The 21,757-nt window shown below is 40.0% G+C and overlaps 1 protein-coding gene across 4 annotated transcripts in view; it reads right to left on the bottom strand.

The window, feature by feature from the left end:
- Positions 1–21,757, bottom strand: part of LOC309346004 (phospholipase A2 inhibitor and Ly6/PLAUR domain-containing protein-like) — a 184,402-nt gene that overhangs the window by 55,793 nt on the left and 106,852 nt on the right. For 2 of the 4 annotated variants that reach the window (XM_081869620.1, XM_081869622.1), the window contains one exon: positions 21,134–21,342. The exons of the other annotated variants lie outside the window; for them this stretch is intronic. In XM_081869620.1, the coding sequence (XP_081725746.1) occupies positions 21,170–21,342 (173 nt within the window). In that variant the 3' untranslated portion in view covers positions 21,134–21,169. Of the gene's footprint in view, positions 1–21,133; positions 21,343–21,757 lie in introns of those variants that run through there. 4 annotated transcript variants of the gene reach the window in all.

The following is a 21,757-nucleotide window of genomic DNA, read 5'->3' as shown; positions in this document are numbered from 1 at the left end:
CAAGAGAAAAGAAGCAATGCTTCCCATAAGGCCACAGTTATGTGCAGAGGGAAAACATATGTGCAGAAGGAAAACTTCCCTTTATCTCCCCCTTTCTTTTCTTATTTGCGAGGCATACTGGGTAAGGCAAAAATGTTTCGGGATTAGTGGTGTGCCAGCAAATGCCCGAAATAAGTTCGCCAGGGAGGATGGGACAGAAGATACCACGAGATACGTGGTTTGCCAGCGCATGCTCGAGATAACTCTGCCCATTTCTCCCCTTTGGTTTACTGTTGGTGTTGCCATTTCGCAAGATAAGCAGCAAGGATTTTATTGGGTGGCTGAGGGGGAGAGAGAAGCCGAGAGAAAAGACTTATGAGGCCAGGAATGCATTGGAGGAAGCAGCAAAACAAAATTAATATACATATAATAACAATGGCATATTGAAAAAGACTACGAAGCCAAGTAAAATTTGGTAACCAAGCAGTAAGCAGAAAACCAACATCCTGTTTGATGTGATGTGTGAGATTTTGCAAATGAGAGATTTGTTTTTGGATAGCCTTAGAATTGTCAGTGATATTAAAGCAGCACATGTTTTCCACTTGTTCGCATCCGTAATGATGGAGCATCAACAGATAATCGACAGCAGCGCGATCCTGCAGGAGGCCATGCCGGAGTTCACTCTGCTCCTTATTCAAAAGATGAAGGGCTTGTGAAGTAAAATTCAAAGCTTTTGCTGCGGAGCAAGCTAAAGAGTTAATATTTCTGCTATTCCGGACAGCCAATCCAGGGACTCCTAAGAAAGAGACAGCTAAAAAAATATATTCAGATCTGCTAGGGGAAAAAACAAAATCGTTATAATCATTAGTCAATTGCACAGTGCGTCAATATCGAGAGCGGGACAAATGATGCTTTTTGGGTAAAATAATAGACATACCGCTTAAGCAGCAAGGTGTGCCATGGCTGATGTTTGCAGGAATGTAATTAAATGTAAAGCCTGGACACGACCAAAACCAGCCTTCAGGCAGCTCTGTGTATTTATATACATAGGAAATATTTGCATAATCAGAGCAATTAAAATTATCCTTGCCCATTTTCACACAGTTGGTTTTTGTGCAATTCACCATACGGGCACAAGTAACATTAAAGGAAGCCACGTATGGGGTCATGGAATTGGCTGCGTGGAGGAATGATGCAAAACTTTAACAGCAGCTGCCAGCTCAGAATGCTGGGCAAACTTCTGTGGAAGAATGTAGAGGCTGTGCCATTTATCATTTTGTTGCCATGCAACGACCCCCCTGGAGGGGGCTCCATTAGTAAACACAGTAAGGGCATCCAACGGGACAGGGCTACTGCACTATGCTTAAATTCACTTTCAAAAACTACATATTGAACAGCAAATAAAAGCATTTGGTTGGCTGCCAAATTTGGATTGGCTCCGGCAAGCAAGGACATGGCATGGCTCTGGTTGCCAATTTCCGCACAAGATTGATCGGTGTTTGCATTTTCAAAAGCCAATTTCTTCATGAGTTCATTCTGGGCTGTAGTATTATCAACCTGCCTGGTCACTGCTTCTTTCAATCTATCTATAAATTGGTGGTAGGGCTCTGAATTAAGTTGTTTAATATTAACAAAAGAGCTCAGCGGCTGCCCTGAGACAGGGACTTTTCGAAAGGCGCGCTGTACGCAAGTCGCGGTGCGGCTAAAATGTGCAGGCGTCAGCGTCGCCTGGGCTGTTATATTATCAAAAAGACCGGCACCATAAAGTTCATTAGCTGTATGCTGGGCATCAGACAGGGCTGAAGCACTAAGCCGAAATTCACTATCAAAGACAACATACTGGGCTGGTGAGAGCAACATGCGCATTAAATCCTTCCAATCTTGGGGCAGCATGGTATAACCAGACGCAATCCCCTCCAGCATCCCTGTGACACAGGAGGATTTTAAGCCAGAATCAGCAATGGCCCTCCTCAATTCTCTCAATACAGAATAAGGAAGGGTTTCATAAAACACCTGTTGTTGAGCATTTCCTGCGTTTGCATAGGTGATAGGGAAGGCAGATGGCATTTCCCCCGCCCACTCAGATTCTTCCTGCAAGGACAAAAGCCCTTTCTGTCTTGCCTGAGAAAGTGCAGCACGCACGGCTCCAGTAGGAGCAGGCAAAGAAGGAGGGGGGGGAAGGGGGATGGGGGGGGTGGAAGCAGGTTGAGATGGAGGAGAAGCAGGGGGGGGTTTGCCGGGCTGCGAAGGAGAAGGAGGCAGAATCAGTGGAGAAGTGGGATAAGGGGGGGGATTGTCTGCTGCAGGCAGGAGAGCAGGGGCCGAAGGAGACGCCTGGGGGACCTGGGGTCCAAATTTTGCAACGGCCTCTGCACATTTCTGCCAGGTAAGCAGACAATGAATCGGAGCCCTCGGTTCTGCAAAGAGGGTCTTTCCGATCTTTTGCCAAGTCTCCACGTCGAGAGAGCCAGTCTCAGGATAGAAAAGACATTGGCGATTAATTTCACAAATGAGGTATTCAATTTCTTTTAAGGAAACATGAGCACCCACAACCCGCTGTCTAACTAAAGAGAACAATTCCCTAGCATGTTTTTTCTGCAATTTAGTTAAATCGCCGCCCATACTCACGAAGTAGCGCGCTTTGACTTTTCCAGTCGAGTGAAGTACAGGGGCTGGGCTGCGTAAGGGATCTGGCACGTCCGGGGTCACCAGATGTAGGAATGAAAATCACGGGAGACGAGCAGTGGGTGTCATGAGAGGCGTCTGCCGGGAAGTCCCGGGAACTCTCTTTTATTGAATATTACAAACATTGCCACAGGTGTGCTTGTGGCTGATTGGTTGATACAAACACAAAGAAACTCGTTGCTTATTAGTTAATGCAAATGCAAGGCGGGAATTACATGTGAGGGGTGGGAATTACATGTGAACATTAATCACTGGTAGATTAAAGGCTGGGAAACGAGGTTGGGACTAGACAAGCATGAAACCTCCTCATTAATAATAACTAAAGATTAACATGGCATAAAACAATTACTAATGATTGATCATAACATGAAAGAATACAATAATCAAATTCTATAGATGTGGTCAATTATGCATGGAGAACGAGTCACCATGAACTTAAGGTGAACTGAACGATGAGAGAATGTCTTGGTGTTTGGAACAGGTTCGTACAGTGTGTGCAGAAACAGAGAAAAGATTATAAGCAAGACTTCCCAGAATGCAAGAGAAAAGAAGCAATGCTTCCCATAAGGCCACAGTTATGTGCAGAGGGAAAACATATGTGCAGAAGGAAAACTTCCCTTTACATGAGCACCACGGTGGAAAAAAGAACTATCTGGGATGCAAGCAAGGCTGTAATGAGGGGGTTTCTGATACAACAGAATGCTGTAAAGAAAAGGACACAAAATGAGAGGAAAGACAAGATATTGGAGAAAATTAAAGAAAGTGAGAAGAAGTTAAGATCAAATCCGAAGTCACAGCCGACTCTGAGAGAAATCAAACTTCATCAAGCACAATATTCTAAATTGATAAACCAGGAAATAGAATGGAAGATTAAATTAATGAAACAAAAAACTTTTGAATCGGCAAATAAATGTGGGAAACTTCTAGCTTGGCAGTTGAAGAGGAGACAAAAACTAAATACAGTTACAAATTTAGAAATTGAAGGAAGAAATATTCAGAACCCTGTGGAGATCAGAAAGTGCTTCCAGAGATATTTCAAAAGATTATATACTCAAGGGCCGCAAGACGAGGTTGAGATTAAACAATTCTTGGAAAAAAATGGACTAACAAAATTGTCACAAGAAAATAGATCAATCCTGAATTGCAAAATAACACGACAAGAGATTGAACAAGCCATTCAGAACATGCAACTGGGCAAATCTCCAGGGCCAGATGGGCTGACCTCCAAGTATTACAAGACATTAAAAGACTATCTGATACAACCACTGATGGAGGTCAGCAATGAAATTATGGAGGGGAAGAGGGCGCCGGAATCGTGGAAGGAAGCCTTCATCACATTAATACCAAAATCGGAAGCTGAAAAGACACAACTTAAGAACTATCGTCCCATCTCCCTTTTAAATGTGGATTACAAAATATTTGCAGACGTTTTGGCAAGTAGACTTAAAAAAGTATTAAATGAAGTAATTCATAAAGACCAGGCAGGCTTTCTCCCAGGTAGATACCTGTTTGCTAACACAAGGAACATTATTGACATTTTGGAACTTTTGCAAACAGACATAAATACAAAAGCAGTGTTAATTTTTATAGATGCGGAGAAGGCCTTCGACAATATCCCTTGGAAATTTATGAAGGGGAATTTAAAAGAAATGGGAGTGGGACGGGGTTTTGAGAATGGGATTGATGCAATATATTCAGAACAAAACGCTAAATTGATAGTTAACAATGTGGTTACAGAAGAGTTTAAAATTGAAAAAGGAACACAACAAGGCTGCCCTATCTCCCCTCTGCTATTTATCTTGGTTCTGGAGGTGCTCTTGAACATGATCAGAGGGGACCGGTTGGTGGAAGGAATCCAGGTCGGAGCGAAACAATACAAACTTAAAGCATTTGCAGATGACCTAGTTTTGACCCTGCAGGAGCCAGAATCTAGTATGAAAAGAGTATTACAACTGATTCAAGACTTTGGTCGGGTGGCGGGATTTAAATTAAACAAACAGAAAACTAAGGTGTTGGGGGAAAATTTGACAGATTCAGAGTCAGAACGGTTTCAGAGAGAGACAGAACTAACTGTGGTTAAAAAAGTAAAGTACCTAGGGGTAAACATAACAGCAAAAAATCTGAGTCTTTTTAAGGATAACTACGATAAATGTTGGTCCGAAATTAAGAGAGACTTAGACAGTTGGACAAAATTGAAACTTTCTTTGCTAGGCCGAATTGCTGCTATTAAGATGAATGTATTGCCCAAAATGCTGCTTTTGTTTCAAACACTACAGATTGTAGACAAGACGGAGTGCTTCCGGAAGTGGCAGAGAGACATCTCTAAGTTTGTCTGGCAGGGCAAAAAGCCCAGAATTAAGTTTAAGATATTAACTGATGCGAAAGAAAGAGGGGGCTTTGCCCTGCCAGACCTAAGGTTGTACTATGAGGCCGCAGCTTTCTGCTGGCTAAAAGACTGGCTACTTCTCGAAGACACTGACGTTTTGGACCTGGAAGGTTTTAACAACGCTTTTGGTTGGCATGCATACTTATGGTATGACAAGGTTAAGATCAATAAGGCCTTTAAGAACCATATTGTCAGAAAAGCAGTGTTTAATGTCTGGACAAAATATAAAGACTTATTGGAAAATAAAACTCCAAGGTGGCTCTCACCGCTGGAAGCTAAGGCCCGAAAAAGACCCAATATGGAGGCCAAATGGCCAAAATATCGGGAAATATTAGAAAAAGATGGAGACAATTGGAAATTGCAGAGTTTAGAGAAAATGAAGGATAAAGTGCGAGACTGGTTACATTACGCTCAGATTAAATAAGTCTTTAAAAATGACAAAAAGTTAGGGTTCCAGGTGGAGAAATCGAAGTTGGAAACAAAACTGTTAGAGCCTAAGACTAAGGTACTTTCAAGAATGTATAACTTGCTGTTAAAATGGAACACACAAGATGAAATGATTAAATCGGCTATGATAAAGTGGGCACAGGACATTGGGCACAACATTATGTTTGAGGACTGGGAAAGGTTGTGGACCACTGGGTTGAACTTCACTGCAAGTAATGCTTTGAAGGGAAATGTAATGAAAATGATATATAGATGGTACATGACCCCAGTTAAACTTGCCAAAATATACCATTTGTCTGATAACAAATGTTGGAAATGTAAAGAAAATGAAGGAACATTCTTTCACCTCTGGTGGACGTGCCCTAGAGTGAAGGCTTTCTGGGAAATGATATACAATGAGCTGAAAAAGGTATTTAAGTATACCTTTACTAAGAAACCAGAGGCCTTCCTTTTGGGTATTGTCGGCCAGAAGGTGCTAAAGAAGGACCGAACATTTTTTATGTATGCAACAACGGCAGCAAGGATACTCATCGCTAAGCACTGGAAAACTCAAGATTTACCCACACTGGAAGTGTGGCAGATGCAACTGATGGACTATATGGAACTAGCCGAGATGACCGGCAGAATCCGAGACCTGGGAGAAGAGAAGGTTGAAGAAGATTGGAAGAAATTTAAGATTTATTTAAAAAATTTGGTTGAATGTTAAGATGGAGGCTAGATCATAAATAATTGAGCACCACTAAACTAGATGGAATTAGGATGATAAGTGAGATTGAGGAAAAATCATAAACCTTTGGGAGCATTATTAGATTATATTTTAAATGAATGGGACACAAGAATGTAAACAAGATGATAAATTGTGGGCAAGAATTGACAACGATGTAAGTGGGAGCGGGAGACGTGAGGGAGTCCAAAGAAGATAAGAAAATATGTTATGATTTATGTTATATTGTTTATTATTTTTGCATTTATGTTTAAAAACCTTAATAAATATATATATATATATATAAAAACAAATATTAATACAGTCTGGGATGCCAGTAAGGCAGTGCTAAGAGGATTCCTAATTAATCAGAATAGCTACAAGAAAAAGTTAAGAGAACAAATAAAAGAAGAAATACTTAATCAATTAAGAGAATGCGTAAGAAAACTAATAATAAACCCCAGTGAGGAACAGATCAAACAAACCTACAGAATACTTCAAACGCAATACTCAATTTTAATAGGTCAAGAAGTAGAATGGAGAATTAAGGTATGGAAACAAAAATATTTTGAATCAGCAAACAAAACTGGGAAACTATTAGCGTGGCAACTACGAAAAAGTAAAAAACAAAATGTGATCAATAAAATAAGAATAGAAGATCAAATTGTGGAAGACCCCAAGAGAATAAAGGAAAATTTTATTAACTTTTATGAAAAACTATATAAAAGGAAAAGAAGAAGACATAATTGGAATAAAGAAGTACTTAGAAGAAAATAGAATGAAAGGATTAACAGAAGAGGAGAAAATACAATTAAATAAACCTATAAAAACGGAAGAAACCCAGGAGGCGATAAAAAAAAATGAAACTGGGAAAAGCTCCAGGGCCTGATGGCTTATCTGCTAAATACTATAAAGTTTTAGAGGAATACTTAGCCCCAGTACTATGCGAAGTAGCAAATAACATCTTAAGAGGAGGTAAAACACCAGACTCATGGAAGGAAGCCTATATTACATTGGTATCTAAGCCAGATACAGATAAGTTGGACATGAAAAATTATAGACCAATATCATTATTACATAACGATTATAAAATATTCGCAGCAGTAATGGCCAATCATCTCAAGAAATGCTTAACAAACCTTATTCATACAGACCAAGTTGGATTTTTACCCAATAGACAATTAAAAGATAATATATCATTTGTATCATTACAAAATAATACCACTTGGCATAAAAGCCTACTAGACATTCTATCTAGATACAACCTACCTGAGTTTAATACTCTCAAATTGTGGAGCCCTGATAAAGTTCAGGAATGGATCTTTGAAAAAGACGCCTTATTGGACTCCACCAAGATAAAAAAACTCTGGGTTTTCCTACTGGTTCCCCCGAGTAAAAGCAGTCAAAATCTGTGCCAACTACTTGGTGGAGATCACTCATCCCACCCTTCGGAGAGCTTTCACTATGGCACGGTTTCAAACATTGCCAACTGCTTATCTGACCGGTAGATACACAAAAACCCCAGTAGAACATCGTTTATGTCCTTGCCTTATGAAAATTAAAGAGGATCTTACACATTACTTCCTCTACTGCCCCATTTACTCGGGCTTTAGAGACGCATTGCTGCAAATTATACCCAACTCTATAACTAGTCCTGAAGATAGAGTAAAATTTTTGTTAGTTGATGCAAACCCACGCATTACCCATGTGGTAGCGGTCTTTGTGATGAAGGCCTTGAAAGCCAGGGAAAGATTTATGGACGACAATGTAAAGACTGTTTAACTCGCTGCTCGTTTTCCCTTCTTTTCTATTTTGTGGGAAGAAGGTTTTGTTGGCATAGTATGTAATGAATTTTAATATTTTTAACTATTGTAGTGTTGATTTTTGTGCACAGGCATGGTCCTCACAATAAATGGATTTGTATTTATTTAAGATAATATAAGACGCATAATAAATATTATTGAATATCTAGACTGCAAGAATGATATCCCTGCGGCAATAATCTTTATTGATGCCGAAAAGGCTTTTGATAATGTATCCTGGCAATTCCTTTTGGGGTGTTTGGAAACAGTAGGGATAGAGGGCTCCTTTTTGGAGGGTATAAAAGCTATCTACTTAAGCCAAAGAGCAAAATTAATCATCAATAATGACTTAACTGACTCTTTTGAAATTTCAAAGGGCACGAGACAGGGATGCTCTCTGTCTCCTCTTCTATTTATAATGGTATTAGAAATTATCGCGAATAAGATAAGAACAACACCAGAAGTACGTGGAATTAAAATCGGGGGGAAAGAATATACCGTATTTTTCGCTCTATAACATGCACCCGACCATAACACGCACGTAGTTTTTAGAGGAGGAAAATCGGTAGGCATGCCACCCATAGGCGGCATGCCTCCATAACACGCACAGACATTTCCCCTTACTTTCTAGGCGGAAAAAAGTGAGTGTTATGGTGCAAAAAATACGGTAAATTGAAAGCATATGCTGATGATTTAATGTTATTATTAGAAGATTCACAAAAAAGTGTACACAGGGTAATAGAATTGTTAGAAGAATTTGGAAAGTTATCGGGTTTTAAGTTAAACAAATCAAAAACTAAAATGATGACTAAAAACATCAAAGAAGTTGGGAAAAATCAGACAAAATACTTAGGAATTTGGCTAACTATGAAGAATATAAACTTAATGGCGGATAATCATTTAGTTACTTGGAAAGAAATTAAAAAGGACCTAGATATCTGGAACAGGATGAAATTATCATGGTCAGGAAGAATGGCCGCAATTAAGATGAACATACTTCCAAAGCTGCTATTTTTGTTCCAAAATATTCCGGTGATAAGGGGAACCACAGTTTTTAAAGATTGGCAAAAAATTCTATCCAAATTCATTTGGCAGGGGAAAAGGCCTAGAATTAAATTCAAATTACTTACAGATAGAAGGTTACAGATAGGTAGCCGTGTTGGTCTGCCATAGTCAAAACAAAACAAATTTCCTTCCAGTAGCACCTTAAAGACCAACTAAGTTAGTTCTTGGTATGAGCTTTCGTGTGCATACACACTTCTTCAGATACACTCTGTGTATCTGTGTTTCTGAAGAAGTGTGCATGCACACGAAAGCTCATACCAAGAACTAACTTAGTTGGTCTTTAAGGTGCTACTGGAAGGAAATTTGTTTTGTTTTTACAGATAGAAGGGAAAGAGGAGGATTTGCGGTACTGAATTTGAAACTGTACTACGAGGCTTCATGCCTCTGTTGGATTAAAGAATGGATTGTCATAAAAAATACTGACCTGTTAGATCTAGAAGGCTTCAATACCAGATTCGGATGGTACGCATATTTGTGGCACAACAAAGTAAAAGTACACATAGGATTCTCCAATCATATTATCAGAGGACCATTGATAGAGGTATGGGAAAGAAACAAAAATTTACTTGAAAGAAACACTCCCTGGTGGCTGTCACCAATAGATATTTTAACAACCAAAAAAGTAAATATAGAAGGTGAAAGATGGACATATGAAGACTTGTTGGTTAGAACAGAGAAAGGTTGGAAAATGTTGGGTGTAGTGAAGGGTTAACCTTCTGTGCCTCAAGCCTGAGAGGAGGCGCTTACAAGGGAAGTAAGCCAGGACATGACGAAAGCAGCTTGGAATTCTGTGAACTGAGTGAAAAGTGAAAGCAGCTTTTTTGCGCAGCTGCAGAGGGAGAAGATGCAGCTTAAATCAGATGGAAGTTCTTGTTTGTAAATATGCTACTTTTGAGCAAATAAAGTGATATTAGGACAGAAGAAACGTGTGGGACTTGTTCACTGCCCTTTCACACACAGACGCTGTGTAATTCTGCTAATTGCTTTACGACCGCTCCAAAGCCACACTGCGTAAACAGAAGCTGCAGACTCGCAGGGGAGCGTGGCTGGGCGCCAAACAATAAAGCTTATGAAGAATTAGGAGATAATTTAACGAGTTGGTTACAATTCCATCAAATTAATGCACTGTGGACAGAAGATAAAAAGATTGGGATGAACGAAAAAAAATCCAGATTTCAGATAGAAATATTGGAAGGAAATCCAAAACTTTTATCAAAAATGTATAACCAATTGTTAGAATGGGATACAAAGGACGAGGAGATAAAAGAAGTCATGGTGAAGTGGGCGATAGACCTGGGATATAATTTGAAATATGATAGCTGGATAAAGCTCTGGAATAAAGATATGAAGTTTACAGCGTGTGTCGCACTAAGAGAAAACATGGAAAAAATGATGTACAGATGGTACATCACCCCTGTAAAATTAGAAAACATTTATAAGACTGGAGACAAAATGTGCTGGAAGTGCAAAAATAAGGAAGGAAGTTTCTACCACATGTGGTGGACCTGTGAAAAAATTTAAAAGTTTTGGGAGCTTGCTTATAATGAATTAAAATGTTCAAATACACTTTTGTTAAAAAACCAGAAAACTTCCTTCTGGGGATGATTGGTAATGAAATTAAGAAAGAGGACCAGACTTTATTCCAGTATGCAACAACAGCTGCTAGAATATTAATAGCACAAAATTGGAAGTCAATTAGTATCCCAACGGTAAGAGATTGGCAAAGTAAACTATTCAAATACTTAGAATTGGAAAAATAACACAAAAAATCAGAGATCAGAAAGAAACAAAGTTTATTAAGGAATGGAATAAATTCATAACATATATTGAAGCAGATTTAAAAAATCTAAAGATCACAGTAGGCTAAATATAACCCTCCGACATGCAGAAGTCTTAAAGATAAACTGCGGAAAAAATCCTTTATTATATAACCCAAAACTGAGGTGGAGGGAAGTCAATTAGTTATATGTTGTTTTTTGTTCTTAGCTCCCCCCCCCCTATTTAGCTGTGTTGTTTGGTTTATTTTTTGTTTTTGATGAATTTGTCTTGTGTGTATCGGTGCGTAATGAAAATTAATAAAGAGAATGCAAAAATAATAAAAAAAAATCCTGCTTTCTGGAATCGCCCAGACATCCTTTGTACCCACAGGTGTCTCTGGACCTGAAGGGAAGAATTGTTAGCAAGAGCGTTGACATCCTAATATTCTGGGAGTGGGTGGGGTGTTTCTAATGTAATTCCCACCCCCTGCCCACACTTTTATTTTTATTTTTAAAACATTTGAATACTGCCCTTCAGCTGTTGGTTTCAGGGCAGTTTACAAGAGAAATACACAAAGCACATAATGAAAACCAGATTGACCCCTTCTCACAAACCAATACCCCATCCCTCTCTGTGGGGTGTTGTTTGTTAGTCACTTTGAGCTGCCCTGGGCAAGATAGCAAGTAATAATTTTAATTAATTGGTCAATGATGATGATGATGCAAGCAACGCAAGCATGGCATCCAAAGAGAAACTTGCTTTTACTGCGGCCCCTGCACACTGAACCTTGCTGGGGTGGGGGCTTGTCCTCCCTCAGGGTGGGGCAGGCACGTCCTTTGCAGGGGCTGCATCCAACAAGCGAGGTTTCCTCCGGTAAGGGGCAGGGGCAGGTTTTAAAAAAACCATCTTGTGAGAGGAGCTCATCAGCTGCTGCGCCGATGGGACAGGGGTGGGCGCAGGGTGGGCGCGTGCAGCATCAGAACATCCCCTCCCATGAGAGGAGATTGGGATGAGGCTGCTTGGTTTGTTTCTGGCAGAGGGAGCACGATAGGGAGGGTGAGGCCTCAGCAACAGCGATCCAGCAGAATTCTTTTCACGATCAAACAGTCAATCGCGATCTACAGGTTGGACATAGTGGAGCTACATGACTTTTCTTTTTAAAAAAATAATTTTTATTCATTTTTCAAACACATAATAAAAAACAAACAAAACACAAAACAAAGACATACAAAACATTTAAACATGTATAATTTCATAATCTTATTTTCATGCACCTTCTTTCTCCCGACTTCCCCATACCTCCCTTTCGCTGCATCCTTATTTTACAATTCTTTAGCAACTCCTTTAGTCAATTATCTATTTAGTCAATTATCTATTTAGTCAATTATCTATTTAGTCAATTATCTATACCAGCTGCACTGGCTCCCGGTGGAGTACAGGATCAGGTTTAAGGTGCTGGTTTTAACCTTTAAAGCCCTATACGGCCTAGGACCCTCGTACCTACGGGACCGCCTCTCCTGGTATGCCCCACAGAGAAACCTACGGTCTGCAAATAATAACATCCTCAAGGTCCCAGGCCTCAGAGAGGTTAGGCTGGCCTCAACTAGAGCCAGGGCCTTCTCGGCTGCGGCTCCAATCTGGTGGAACGCTCTGTCACAAGAGACTAGGGCCCTGCGGGACCTGACATCCTTCCGCAGGGCCTGCAAGACAGAGTTGTTCCACCAGGCCTTTGGTCAGGGCGCAGCCTGACTCCCTCCTCTGGCAACCTGCTTAGAATCTTGCTTAATTAGTTGCCATTAATTTGATTTTAATTGATTTTTATAATGTAATATTTTTAGAATGTGTGAATATTTGATTGTTTGATTGTTGATTGTTGTTAGCCGCCCTGAGCCCGGCTTCGGCTGGGGAGGGCGGGATATAAATAAAATTTATTATTATTATTATTATTATAATTCCCTTTCATTGAGTTTTCTTTAACTTGTTAGTTACAGCTGTAATTCTCTGCTTCTTACCCCTTGACATCTTAACACTCCTCAATTTTACAACAATTTTTAAGATATATTTTGAATTTCTTCCAATCCTCTTCCACTGTCTCTTTCCCCTGGTCGCGGATTTTGCCGGTCATCTCTGCCAGTCCCATGAAGTCAGTCACCTTTGTCTGCCATTCTTCCAGAGTAGGTAGTTCTTGCATCTTCCAATACTTTGCCAGAAGGATTCTTGCTGCTGTGGTGGCGTACATAAAAAAGGTCCCTGTGTGTTCCATTTCAACAGCAAATTATACATTCTTGACAGGTTCTTAGTATTGGGTTCTAACAATTCTGTTTCTAATTTTGACCTCTCCTTCTGAAATCCTATTTTCCTGTCCTGTTTAAATGTCTCATTTATCTGATGATAGTGCAACCAATCTCGGACTTTGGACTTTAATTTCTCATAACTCTGGAGTTTAACCCTTTCACCATCGTGTTCTAAAATTTCACAATATTTTGGCCATTTAGAGTCCATGTTAAGTTTTTTCACCTCCTTAGCTTCCATTGGTGACAACCACCTGGGAGTTTTACTTTCCAACAGATCTTTATATCGGATCCAAACATTGTATAATGCTTTCCTAACAATATGGTTTTTAAAACCTTTATACACCTTTGCCTTGTCGTACCATAAGTATGCGTGCCAACCGAAGCTATTATCATACCCTTCCAAATCCAAAATGTCTGTGTTCTCAAGAAGTAGCCAGTGTTTCAACCAGCAGAAAGCTGCCGATTCATAGTAGAGTCTTAAGTCCGGCAGGGCAAACCCCCCTCTATCTTTTGCATCAGTTAAGATCTTAAATTTTATTCTGGGCTTTTTGCCCTGCCAGACAAATTTAGATATGTCTTTCTGCCACTTCTTGAAACAGTCCATCTTGTCCAAAATCTGCAACGTCTGAAATAAAAATAACATTCTAGGCAATACATTCATCTTAATAACAGCAATGCAGCCTAACAAGGAGAGCCTCAACCTTGACCATATTTCTAGATCTTTCTTTAGTTCTGTCCAACATTTTTCATAATTATCTTTAAATAGGTTCACATTCTTAGATGTTAAGTTTACCCCCAGGTATTTCACTTTTTTCGTTATTTCCAAACCTGTTTCAGTCTGAAATCTCTCTCTTTCCTCCATTGTTAAATTTTTTTCCAGCACTTTCGTTTTCTGTTTGTTCAATTTAAATCCTGCTACTTGACCAAATATCTCAATTAATTCTAATACTCTTTTAGTACTAGTGTCTGGCTGTTGCAAGGTCAGTACTAGATCGTCTGCAAATGCCCTTAGTTTGTAGTGTCTAACTCCGACCTGAACTCCTTTAACCAACTGGTCCCTTCTAATCATGTTTAACAAAACCTCCAGGACTGATATAAAGAGCAAAGGGGATATTGGGCATCCCTGTCGTGTACCTTTTTCTATAGATATTTCTTCCGTTACCACATTGTTTACAATTAACTTTGCTTTTTGTTTAGAATATATTGCACCTATACCGTTTTCAAAACCTTGGCCTACCCCCATCCCTTGGAGATTCTTCTTCATAAAGCTCCAACAAATATTGTCAAAGGCTTTCTCCGCGTCCACAAAGATTAAAACAGCCTTCCTGTTGATGTCCACTTCTAACAACTCCAAAATGTCTATAATGTTCCTCACATTGTCTGACATATGTCTCCCTGGGAGAAAGCCAGTTTGGTCCTTATGAATCTCCCCTAACAACACTCTCTTCAATCTTTTTGCCAAAATGTCTGCAAAAATTTTATAATCCACATTGAGTAAAGATGTAGGGCGGTAGTTTCTGACCTGGTTCTTTTCAGTCTCTGATTTCGGTATAAGTGAGATAAAAGCCTCTTTCCACGATTCAGGTGCCTTTTTCCCTTCCAAGATTTCATTACAAACTTCCTTCAGTGGTTGTGTTAGCCATTTCTTCAACGCTTTGTAGTATCTAGCAGTCAAACCATCTGGTCCTGGTGATTTTCCCAGTTGCATGTTCTGAATGGCACCCTCTATTTCTTGTTCTGTTATTTTCTCATTCAGGATCATTTTACTTTGTTCTGAAATTTTTGGTAGTCCATATTTTTTAATAAATTCTTCTATTTCTTGTTCATTAACTGGCCCTTGTGCATACAATTTCTTAAAAAAACTTTGGAAACAATTACTTATCTCATTAGGTTTGTGGATAATCTTTCCATCCATTTCTAGACTTGTCACAGTGTTCAATTTCTGCCTCTTTTTCAATTGCCATGACAGAAGTTTCCCACATTTATCTGCTGATTCAAATGTCTTTTGTCTCATTTGCTTTATTTTCCCTTCTATTTCTTGATTCATCAGTTCCATATATTGCATCTGATAATACTTTATTTCTCTCAGAATCTCATGAGACTTTGGTTTAGACCTCAATTTCTTTTCCCCTTCTTTCATTTTTTCCAAGATTTTTTCTTTCCTCTCATTTTGTTTTTTCCTCTTTATAGAGTTCTGTTGAATTAGGAAACCTCGCATCACGGCCTTGCTAGCGTCCCAGATTGTTCTTTTCTCCACTTCTGTTCTCAAATTTATCTCAAAGTAATCTTTCAATGTTTTTTGGGCCTTCTTATAAATCTCTTCATCTCTGAATAGGGTGTCATTCATTCTCCATCTAAAGGATCCAGTTGTTGTTAATTTCATCTCCATCTTTACCGCGTTATGGTCGAAGCAAGTTTTTGGGCAGATTTCTACTTTTTTTTTATTCTTGGCGCCAGGCTACTAGTTACCCAAATTTGGTCAATTCTTGTCCATGTCATTTTTGCTTCAGAGAAAAAAGTTCCCTCTCTCTCAAGAGGGTTCCTTGTTCTCCAAATGTCAATCAAGTCCGTAGTTTCAGTCATTTCAAAAAAAAGTCTTTGGAAGTCTCCCTTCCTTGGAAGTCACTTGTCTCTGTGCTTTGTCCATGTTTGTGGAGACGACTCCATTCATATCTCCCATCATTACGATTTTATAGTCTAAAAAGTCCATTAAAGTCTCATGCAACTTCTTAAAAAATTCGGCCTTCCCTTCATTTGGCGCATAAACTCCAACTATCAAAAATTTTTCTCCTTGAATTTGTATTTCAATTGCCAGGTATCTTCCTTGTTCATCTTTAAATATCATTTTTGGAGCCAATTTCTCTTTTGCATAGATCACCACACCTCTTTTCTTAACTTTGTCTGATGAGATAAATTCCTGTCCAAGTCTCTTGTTTATCAACAATTTCCTGTGTATCCTGGCAATATGGGTTTCTTGCAAACATATTAGGTCCAATTCTTCTCTCTTCAAGATATGAAAAACTTGACGTCTTTTTCGGGGAAGGTTCAAACCGTTACAATTCCAACTAAGAAGTTGCAGAGACATTTTGTTATTAAGTACCTGTTCCTCCAACTGCTCCAAGCTTTTGTTCTTCCTCCGATGGTGGTGGTAAGAGTCCAAATGATAGATTTGCAATGTCAGTTGGTCCTTTCTCTTCTGTTGTTGCCTCTACAGTTCCTTTCTGCAGGTCTTCCGAATATCTCTCCAAAAACTGTTCTTTGTCTTGAATTGTTCTTATTTTAATCTTCCTTCCTTTGAAATTAAAGGATAGTCCTTGTGGGAACTCCCACCTAAAAGGTATGGTATTTTTCTTCAGCAGGTCGACCAAATCTTTATAGAAGACTCTCACCTCCAAGATATATTTAGGGATGTCTTTAAAAATCTGTACTTGACAATTCTGGATCACCAGTGCCTTTTGATAGTGCAGGTTCAATATTTTATCTCTTTCTTCCTTAGATCTCAGTGTAATTAGACAGTCCCTTGGTTTCTTGCCTTGCCTCCTGCCCAGCCGAAAAGCTGTTGTTATTTCAAACTCATCTTCTTCCCCCCATTCCTCTTGCCAAAATTCCGCAAAGTTCTCTGTAAGGAATTCCACAAGGTTATCCCCCTCACTTTCAGGAACAAGTCTTAATTTCAGATTTTTCTCCTTCCTCTGTAGTTCCAGTAAGGACAAGGTTGCATCATGTTCATTCACTTTTTTTGTAATCGGCGCAAGCTTTTCCCTTGTCTCCTCTGCAGTATTTTTTGCACTTTCAGCAATCTTTCGTGTTTCAGAACTTTCTTGAATTAATTTATTAATAGAGTCTGTATTAGATGATACACTTGCTGTATTCAAGTCCAATCTTGCTGTCAGTTCTGTCAATTTTTTGGAGTTTTCTGTGGACAACTTTGTCAGTCCTTCCAAAGATTGGTTTATTTTAAGCAGTGCCTGTGTCATAGAATCCAAAGATGCTGTTGCTGCCTTTTCCTGTGCAGCTGGGATTGTGCCTGATATTGAGCCCCTTTTCTTTTGTGCTTGCTTTGCTTTAGATCTAGTTGCTATCTCTTCTGCTGGGCCACTCATGTCCTCAAGGTCGTTCTCTTTTTTTAAAAAAATGATTTTTATGCCTCAAGGTCGTTCTCACAGGAAAAACTTGCAGGTGGAAAATCCCACTGTTTCTTTTTCAATGTAACAGTTTCTCTTTAGACCCTCTAGAGGGAGCATTCAATTGTATCCAGATGGAAAAAAGAGACAAAGAAGCAAGGAAACATAGAGCAATGAACAAAAAGTTCAAGAGTCCACACTGTAAATCCACACTTTTTCAATGTAACCAAAAGTTCAGCAGGATAATTCCATTAGAGTCCAATAACTTTGTTTCAGACAAAACCCCACTTTGTATCCAGTCTAAGCTGACAGTTCACTTTCCCAGTGCCTTGCTCAGGCAGCCCGACCTAGGGGATTTGGCAGTGAAAGATCTTTTTTCTCCGATTAATTTCACGCAGGTTAACAATGTCCAATTTTCTTCCCCCCTTCTCCTGCCTATTGGGGGGAAGTCTAAGTCCGATGTCAGGTTTGACAGCTTAAAAAAGTATTTTTTTCTTTCAAATGCAGCTTACTCTTTCGTTGCTTTGTTTATCATGCAGTTCGGGGAGGCAGACTTCCTTAGTTTATGCCTTTCCCGTTTTCAGCCAAATTTCAAAATTTAATGTCCCGTTCAATCCCTCGAACTTACTCACGGGTGTTGCAGTCAATTTTCTGTTTCAGGAAGGAATCGGCGCTCTCCGTTCATGGCGACGCGGCTTCGCTCCACGGGCTGGGTAATGACCCTCAGCACCGCGCTCACACCCGATGCCGCTCCGGAGCCTTTAAAAAGGCTCCTTCACAGTACCGGGGGGCGCAAAAGGTGCTCACCGAGTCTCCTTGTTCACTGGCTTCTGCGCCTGTGATTTTAGGGGTCCCCCGCTCGCCGTAGCGGGTCAGACCCGAACTCGCGGAGCAGTCCTGCTTCGGAGCTCAAAGCAAGGACCGCCATTAAACGCTGGCGCCGACTGAAAGGGTTGTAGATAACATCTCCTCTTGTAACCTATTTTCAGTGATCTGACTTCTGAACAGCTATTATGTCCATTTTAAACACACACACACACACACACCTCTCTTTTTTCTCTTTTCTTTCTCCTCCCTCCCTTCCTTCAGTCTTTCTCTTTTTACTGTTTCTCATACTTCCCTTTTTATTTAACCTCCTTTCCTACTTTTATGATATTCTAGCTTTTATACATCCTAGCAACATCAACATTGCTATTAATTTTGTTTTAAATATACCTCCTTCTACTCATTTCCTTTCTATGGGTGTGTCTTTTGTATTTGCTTATACTAACAGAATTTCTAAAGAATGAAGTAAAGTTATATGTGTGTAATCACATTTAAGAAAATGTGGCATTTTCCCTCTCCATTCATTTTCAATGTTTCATTAATTAGGAAACCCCTTGCACTAAAAAAAAGGGGGTCGCATAGATGAGGTAATGCTAAAATATCTCAATCGCATGATGATATGAAACATTGGTCTGGGCTTAACAAATAAAATAAAATAAAATGCTTAATGTGCTGCAAATGGTGGTGGTGGGAAATCTGAACCTGGTGCCAGTAACCAGATGGAGAGGTGGAGAAGTGGGCATCTCCCAGGGTGAGAGGCTGGGTGAGAAAAAGGAAAGGTCCAAGGTGAAAATGGGGAGGGCCTGTCATTGGGAGCCGGGGAATGTGCTTGTGACTTGTCAATGCTGTGACTTGTTTGCAAAGCATTTTGAGGATGAAATTGCTTGCATCCACTGGGAACCTGACTCAGCTGTTACAGCAGATGAAACTCAAGGGGTGTCCAGAGCACTGTCTAGCCCTGATGTGTTGGATGAGTTTCAATTAGTAAGATTCAGGGACATTGCCCCTTGCCCCTCTTGTCTGAGGTAATGTTGCAGGGAGGGGACAGCTGACTGGGTCTGGGAGGTGATTAATGCCTCCTTGAAAGAGGGGGTGGTCCCTATCTACTTGAAGGAGGCAGTGGTGTGCCATCATCACAGATTGGGTTACGTGGATCCCCCCCCCCCAGTTATTTCATAGTGGCCCTTGGAGGTGGGACATCTGAGATGGGACTTTTGGAGTGCAGTGTCATATGACATCTTCAATCAAACTTTAGAGAGGTGGGGCATAACCAATGGACAGGAGGTAGTATACTAATACTATGAATGCCTGTTGTATACATGACCAAAGTATCCTGCCAGGCTGCTCAATCAGAGGAATTGGGGGGGGGGACAGTGTCTATGGCACCCTGTCTGAAGGCAACTAGGAGAGACAGACAGACCAGTTGCCATGCCCATCAACTTTGGGAGGGAATGGCTCAGTCAAGCATTTTATGGGTCAGGGGGGTAGAGTGAAGACCCCTTGCCACCTTGGAGTTACCTCCATTGTAAACTGGGGTTTGTTCAGTGAAGGTCAGAATGCATATACTTCCCCTTAGGTATTTATTGATAAAATTTTAAAATGGGATGGAGGTTTCAAGGAGATTCAGATTTTTAACATTACAGAGCCTCCATCTTGGAATAAGATAATACTACAAATTATTGATGATTATAATCTTCCTTGAGATATTCTGAGTGTGTTAGATATTGAGGTGACACCTTGTCATATGAAATTTCATATTTAGAAGCATAATTCCATGGTCAAATGTGCTCCTTGGAAAGTCTGTCCCAAGACATGTTGGCAGCTGAGGCAAACCACAAAGTAGTGCCTCACCATTCCAGGGAAGAAGAGATAAGTGCGGAACAATGTGAAGGGTGAGGAATAAAGATCTCCACAGGAAACAAGCATAGGAGGAGACCAGAAGTGCCTCCTATTGGCCTAGAGGCCACTGAAGATGCAACCTGATTGTGGGGGAGGGGCAAATCTGGTCTTTAAGAAGCACAGTGCGGCTGTTGTTGCCACTGTGCCAGCAGCAGGGGCAAGGAATTCATTGGAGTCCAGATCTACTGCCCCTATGGACCCAGCCGCCTAAGATGGTTGCCTCACCTTGCCTCATGGGGGGGGAGGGGGAGACACTCCTGCACCTTCGTATGCCAAACTACCCATTCAGCTCCCTCACTATGTAAGCACATCACAAATACCAAACGGGGAAAAGCTTTTACAACTCTGTCATAGTTGAAGGCTGCTCTCGCCAGATCCCCTATGTCGTTTGCCTATGTAAAGGTAAGGTGCCTGAATATTCACCCAACTACTTATTGGTTTGTTCCATCTATGAGGACAAAGAGAAGCTTTGTTCAAATATTTAAATCTCCCAATTGAGAGATGGATGGGTTATATGACTAACTATTTATTAAGGGACAAATCCCCTTACCCCTCTGAAAAATTGATCTGTGTTGCCTTTACAGTTACGATTATAAGGAGAAAAGTTTGTAGGGTTCAGTGCTATTTTCCTAGATTTGCCAGTGCCAGAGTTCACCACGAACTTGTTCCTTGATCTCTTAGAATGGCAATGGCACTAACCTGAGAGGTGCCGGAGCTGAATTCCACTAAACTCTGCCTTAAAATATGCCCTAATTTAAATCTTTCAAAGGAGAAACCTCTTATCTAAGGAATCATCTGATTCTAATAATAATTTTCGTTGTGCAATGTGTTCATTTTGTTTTTATTCTGTTTTATGTATTGCGTCTTTCATAATCGGTGTGGCTAAACCAATAAATGATAATTGCATTTGTATCTGAAAGAAACAGATCTGAGAACCAGCATTTCATTCTCCATAACCATTTATTTTTGCATTGTAATCGTCATAATGAAAACTTAAGTGTTTTTTAATGATACACAACAGGATTCTTTGAAGTTAGAATCCACATTCCCCGTACTCTGACCTCTTTTTCTCTGCCCCTTGCTTCCCTTTACTTCAACCAAAAGCAAAAAAGAAAGAAACAGAGATCCTGAGTCCTGAATTTCATCCTGAGCCTCCAATTCCCCCTCATTGCCATAGATTTTGGAGGTCTACACTGTCCCATTCACTCTTCATGTTCAGGCTGTTGTGTGATTCGTGAAGCATTGTAACAACTTTCTTTGGTAACAGAAAGGACAAAGCTCCCAGCTCCAATTATTTTTCTTTGATTTTTCCCGAGGGAACAAAAATCTGTTGTTCCACAACCTTGGAAAGTGAAACTGTGGGTCTGAAATGCACCTGGGGGGGGGGGAGAGAGAAATGTTGACATTAGTCCTTTACTCAGGGACTTGGAGATGGTGCCTGTGACGGTGAATTAAAATTTTTCTTAAGTTAGTTTTTAAAAGAGTATATTTAAGAAATCTGAGAAATATCATAATTTCGTCAGAACATGAATATACAAAATTTTCAACATTAGAAGTTCAGGTAAAAAAGTTAGATCAGATATAATTTAAAATTGCTATCATACCCAAAGGACTCTCAAGACACAAAGATTTTTAATAAACAGGTTATACTTATAAGATATAATGAAATCAGAGAATTTGAAAACAGGCCTAATTGATAAGATTAACCAAATCAAATTCTTGTGGGCAGGTGATTTGCAATAAAATGGGAGGAATTCTACCCCCCCCCCCCATCTCCTGGGCATATTAAA

Source organism: Podarcis erhardii (assembly GCF_964252035.2).
Source record: "Podarcis erhardii genome assembly, chromosome: 7".
Classification (NCBI taxonomy): domain Eukaryota; kingdom Metazoa; phylum Chordata; class Lepidosauria; order Squamata; family Lacertidae; genus Podarcis; species Podarcis erhardii.
Note: the sequence above shows the minus strand (reverse complement) of the source record. Positions and strands in the feature narration are given on the sequence as shown.